Source organism: Copidosoma floridanum, unplaced genomic scaffold (genome assembly GCF_036245765.1).
Source record: "Copidosoma floridanum isolate Cflo_tuat_1 unplaced genomic scaffold, Cflo_Japanese_pri ptg000019l, whole genome shotgun sequence".
NCBI classification, from domain to species: domain Eukaryota; kingdom Metazoa; phylum Arthropoda; class Insecta; order Hymenoptera; family Encyrtidae; genus Copidosoma; species Copidosoma floridanum.
In genome coordinates, this window is record NW_028321896.1 from 1,804,344 (window position 1) to 1,809,964 (window position 5,621).

A 5,621-nucleotide genomic window follows, 5' to 3' on the forward strand; every position below is an offset into this window, starting at 1 on the left:
TGCTGTTTGCGGCAAATTTACAATTTATCTTTTATCAAAAAAACTGACCTCCAAAACCATAAATATTCTACTTATCATACATGGCTTATAAAATCGACTGTCTACAAAATTACAATACTTTAGACCTTTTACCATTAAATTATGGAACTATTTGTAAACATAAACTCCGAAATGTCGATGTAAATTTGACAGGTATCACCGAAATTCGGAAATTTGTTTATGCCAGCGTCAATCTACCGCCAGTTAGTGTAGGTAGCAGCGTTGCAAATTATTGGTAAACATAAGAATGGTATAATAACGCTCAATGTTACTACTTATGTTACAATTGCATTTTGAGCGAAGTGGAAACAGTAAAGTGTTTTTAGTGCCAGTAATAGTCACAACTTCTGACAGCATAAATGTTATTATACATTGTCTGCTAAAATATATACAATTGCTGCACAATAGTAGAATTAGTGAAAAAAATACTTCTCATAGTAGGGATGTTAAAATTACGTATTGATATTTTTTACTATTGACGAACGATTAATGTTAAACGACAAACACATATATAAACGTGTTATGTATAAATAAATTATGAGAAACAGCGTATCCAGTGTTAAAATGTAAAATAAATTTGCAATGGTGAAAATTCAAGGTTACCAGGCTTATTATCTACACCTGTATAGTACCGAGGGAACTTCATACTTCATACATGCACCGGCACACCGCTTCCGCAGGGTCCACAATATATAAGTATAGTTTCTAGTCGGAGTGTTATCACAATTACTCACAACTTCATGTAGTTAGTATTCATATATATTGTCTCTAAAGTGTTGCCCTGCATGTCTATAGGCTCTAGCTGTTGCGTTTATTGTTTACTTGTACTTATCACACGTGCATTGATGTGGATATGCTTAAGTGGTGCAGTCAGCTCAAGTTCTATATGCATGAGGTATGTAAGCATACATTACTTTACTTCGTCTTGTTTCGTTGAATCTTTTGTTTGGTTCAAATGAGATGTTTTTTACATCCAAATATCTGTACGTGGAGCTTGTTATAATAAAAGTATAAGTTATTGCCGTTTGCAGTATTTGCGTGTTTTCTAAGATGTTGAACAAAAGATTTGTACACGTTAATATTGCATAGTTTTCAGAGTTGTACTATGATTTAAAAATAAACGAATGTTGTGAATATTTCAGGGTGATAAAAAATACGCATACCAGATCAAAACATTATTGGATCAATTATGGCATTGCTGTATTTTTGTTCTCAGGTGAGTATAAAAACAAAAATGTTGGTTAGTTTTAAAAAAAATCAAATGACTCATACGTATGGTGACAAAATTTGAAAACTTTCTAGACTGCATGTATGCATATTATATTTTTGTACTAAAAATGCGATCAGAGTGCCTGAAAGAATTTTAAGGTAAAAAACCATTTCAAACAGAAAATTTTTAATGGAAGGGACTAAATCGCTATTTTTTTGTATCTAGTAGTGAATTTTTGTTTGTTTTTTTTTGCTCACTAAGATAAATTGAAGTACTTACACATTTTGACCGATCACACTTACCGTGAGTTATACAGAGACCTAAAATTTAGCATAAGAACATCTTTTCATTGTACTTTTTGATCCACAAAGTTTGAGTGAAAAATCGTTTGTGACACTTTGACCTTCCCTACCCGGCCACACACTTTCGGGACTTTTAAGGACTAAATGCTTTGAAGAGGCCAATAATACAATTTCACAGATGCTTTACAACGATAAACGTGAAAACCACAAAAACTATAATTCTAACTATTTTAGTTGTTAATAACATACAATGCAAAAGCAAAGAGTTACACCGACATAACATATGAGTTAATAAAATATGCTGTGTGTTTATTACTATTTGAATGATTGAAGATTAACTTCAATTTCGTTTCAATAAAAAAGCTGTGAAGCATGTGTTTATGTTGATAATCGTTACGTTTATTCCTATGGTGACTTGAAATTGTTCAAACATTTAGTAATATTCAATACCTTAAAAGTCCCGAAATTACGTACGTTTCTCTCCAATCACTTTTCTTGACCCTCAAGGCCACTTTTCATGCTGAAACTACAACGCTACAAAGTATATTAAGTTTCAACTTTATAGCATGTGAGCTATAGAACTAGTTGTAATACATTACGAAAGTTCTAGCGTTTCAGCGTAAACATGAAACGGGACCACGACGACTTGTACATAAATGTAGTAATCTAAAACAATAACGCCTCCTGCACGGAAAAAAGGGGTTTTACTAGATACCAGATTACATGCATTTTCCATGGAGACATAAAAACCATCATATTGGGTATCATAAATGCGTTAAAATAAAAAAAATAAAATTTATAACGCATTTATTTTCAAGCAGTTGGCGCTGTTCCATAGATATTGCAACATACAACGAATTAGTATTATTGTATACACAATACATTATTTATTCACCATACAACACTAGAAACACAAAACCTAATCATACCAGCACATTTTTATTTAAATTGAATACCTGCACCCATTAATTAATTTTCAGTTATTAAGAGCTACTAATTCAATATTACTAATTTACAGTTTGTGCTTATCAACTGCACCAGAAAGTTGTTCGTAAAACTTTTCGAGACACCTGTAAGCTTTTTACAAAATCTACAAAGTACATGCCGATGGCTCTAGACAAAAAAGTTATTTCAAAGCAGTAACCCTAGAAAAATTGGTCGTAGTTAAAAAATATTGTTATCACACATTCTTATTGATGATATTCTGGAATATTTGTTACTATTACATTGCTACTTTGTCCCGTATTCTAACTGTATTAATGATAGGAGAAAACATAGTTCAAAAAAGCTTTAGAGCTTTGTTAACTTCAGTCTTTAAAACTTAAAACTAGAATTTTTTTTCTGGAGCCGTTCATAATATTAGTATTGCATCCAACTACAATACTGTATTGTGCATTTTTTATTTTCAGTGTACCTGCATATTCTTTGCTTTACGTTCTTAATGTTATTCATTTTACTTTACAAGATTCGACTGTTTGTAGAAGAACTATTTTATATAAATGTTGATCACAATGGTGACTTCCTGAACGTCGTAAAAGATACTTTGTACTTTAATACCTCGTCAACTATTATTTTTACAGTTACACTTTCTTCATTTATGGTATTTAATCCATTATTATGGCTAAATATTGAATCAAGAAAACAAAAACACTAACTGCCATCGAAATGTTTCAGGTACTTTTAACTACTGAGGATCATTATAAAGCCTTTCAATTGCTACAATCACAGCCTTTAGCTACTTTGTTAGCGCTGGCCTTTTCATTACTGTTGCTTCATACGGTGGACATTGTAAGTGATGAATTCTAATAGTCTGTAAGAGTCAAGTGCGTCCTCAGTATCTTTTTAATTCGGATAGACGCATAAAAGATATTTAGATTCATTATGTCATGTTGAATACGATTCCCGATGCTGTTCCCTGTCCGAATAGATAATTGTTTGCGCTTCACATGTTTGATACAGAAAATTGTTTTTTCAAACAATTAAATTAATTTTCCTCGATTTGTAGTTTCGAGTAGTGTTTATCTACAACCCGTATTGTGAAAAAAACAATTGAAGATGGTAATCAACTTATGTCTACATATTCTTGACAGTGACATGCTATCTAAAATCGAGTTCAGCAACAAAAAATGTGTTAATAATGTCGGTTAGTTTCTCTGAATTAAAAAGCCAAAGGAATTCTCGCTGACTTTAATGGACCAAAAAAATTCTTATGCACTTAAATAAAATCTTTACAGCTCGGATGTCGAGCGACCAACGTTAACCGAGTATTTTCGACTGGAGGATTGGATCCTGGCACCGCTATGGCCGGTAGCTATTTTTACGGATATTTGAAAATTGTGCTTCCAGCAAGTGGAGGAATCGAAAGAGCTGGTAAGCGAAATAACATTTTTTTGCAATGAATATCATTTACAGCTTGAATGACTCTTGCAGTAATGCATTACACCATTAGGAATCCTCACTGCATTAGAGAAGTACGAGGCCATAAATTCCGTAAAAATTCCAATAAAAAAATTATTTATACTCATTCCATCTTCATCTTACATACCAACAGATTTAAAAGAAGTTTCTGATAAATGGATGGAAGCTTCAGGGGTAATGAGAAAAATATATTTTTAGACTTCACCAAATTTAACAGTGTAATTTTAATGTATAAAATAATAAATTTTACACGTACAATGTACAAATGTTTCAGTTACTGGACACAATAACTCTCGACAGGGCAGGTGTAATCAATCGCACCTATCATAATACGGTTTATCGAATTCGTTCAGACGGACCCGATATGACGAGTCCAAGTTCCAAATCCGTTTATCTTGCCGTTGAAGGGGCTACCCCTTTAAAGACATTCTTGGAAGTGCAGGATCAATCGCACAGATATGCTCGTAAGTTTTTGAATTCCTACAAAAATTGAACTGTTTGAATTATTTAACTATTAAAAAAATTTTGACATCAAATTATTCAGTTTTGTACAGAGAATACAATAAGGAGATAGTACAAAATTTTTATAAGGCTTTGCAAAATCTACTTAATGACAATCCTGACTGTAAAGATTATGTTGAGCTGGTTTATTACAAAGGTAAATTTTCCATTTTTTTTCTTTTTTTTTTCAATAAAAATATTTGTTAATTCTAAAAAATTTGTTCAGATTTTATTGGCAATAAACGTGTTAATGTAGCACATGTGCTACTGGAAAGAATTGCGGATATTCAAGCTGAAAATTCAATGACTCATTGAATATTTTAACATGTGATGCACAAATGATGACTTGTTATTAAAGAACTATCTGAAATTTTGTACTGTGATGAAATAATTTTATATTTTTGTAACTAAAAATTAAAAATAACTAATTTTCAATAAAAATGATTGGTTAGTGGTTTACATTTTTTTCCTTCGTCACATAAGAGTAAAAAATTAAATTTTTTTAAAAATATGCCAGAAATGTTTCTTATAGCTTTGACCTTATTATTGTTGGTATTTTTACTCTATAATTAAAAAATTATTTATCTTGATATTTATTTCTTGCGAACCAAAAAGCTTTTTCTAGAACAAAAATCTTTTGATTGAAAACTATAGAAGTATGTATTGAATCAATGGGACAAGTATAATCAATATTTCAAATCTTTTCCAAAAAAAATCGATAGAATATACATGTACATGAAGGAAGCTTTGTACTAATTTATTGGCAGTGGATTTTCTATCTATTTGTATAAAAATATAGTTGCACAATTAATTATTTTATTTTTGAGAATAAATTGCAAAGCATGGCGGGCATGGCTGAAAGAACGACAGTGCACTGCAATGTTGTAGCAAAACTACGAATAATCTTTTCAGTGACTTTGATTTGAAAAGAAATTAAAACTATAAGTAACAGCGAACCTTCCGGGAATAGGCATGAGCTCATCAAGTCTAGAATTTCAGTGCCTTAAGTGACAATAAGTCTTTGTTTGAAAATCGTCTAAAACATGCATGCTCTAAATAAAGGAAGATACTACGCACGTCTTAGTTGTACAGCCGTTGACGGTATGATGTTGCCAGTAAAAATATATTACTGTATCGCTATACCAAATATA

General features: G+C 31.4%; 1 protein-coding gene across 3 annotated transcripts; it reads left to right on the forward strand.

The window, feature by feature from the left end:
* The first annotated feature begins 221 nt into the window (after window positions 1-221).
* Window positions 222-4,848, forward strand: LOC106636903 (stimulator of interferon genes protein 2). 3 transcript variants are annotated; one of them, XM_089593109.1, is made up of 11 exons: window positions 222-735; window positions 835-934; window positions 1,182-1,255; window positions 2,570-2,623; window positions 2,961-3,151; window positions 3,226-3,339; window positions 3,786-3,921; window positions 4,001-4,143; window positions 4,244-4,433; window positions 4,514-4,627; window positions 4,697-4,848. In XM_089593109.1, exons 2-11 carry the CDS (start codon window positions 885-887, stop codon window positions 4,783-4,785), a joined length of 1,155 nt encoding a protein of 384 aa, XP_089449235.1. In that variant the 5' UTR covers window positions 222-735; window positions 835-884; the 3' UTR covers window positions 4,786-4,848. The 3 variants fall into 3 exon arrangements, with proteins under 3 accessions (XP_089449235.1, XP_089449234.1, XP_089449236.1); XM_089593108.1 differs by lacking the exon at window positions 222-735 and having other exon boundaries at window positions 798-934; XM_089593110.1 differs by lacking the exon at window positions 222-735 and having other exon boundaries at window positions 798-934; window positions 4,103-4,143.
* Window positions 4,849-5,621: the final 773 nt, after the last annotated feature.

What these genes read in the sequence shown, in the direction of transcription:
- LOC106636903 (XM_089593108.1), top strand. Translation starts at nt 825, where the DNA reads ATGTCTATAGGCTCTAGCTGTTGCGTTTATTGTTTACTTGTACTTATC. An exon ending in TGCTGTATTTTTGTTCTCAG is followed by an intron (nt 1,256 to 2,569) that starts GTGAGTATAAAA and finishes ACTAATTTACAG; the next exon opens with TTTGTGCTTATCAACTGCAC. An exon ending in TGGAGGAATCGAAAGAGCTG is followed by an intron (nt 3,922 to 4,000) that starts GTAAGCGAAATA and finishes TTACACCATTAG; the next exon opens with GAATCCTCACTGCATTAGAG.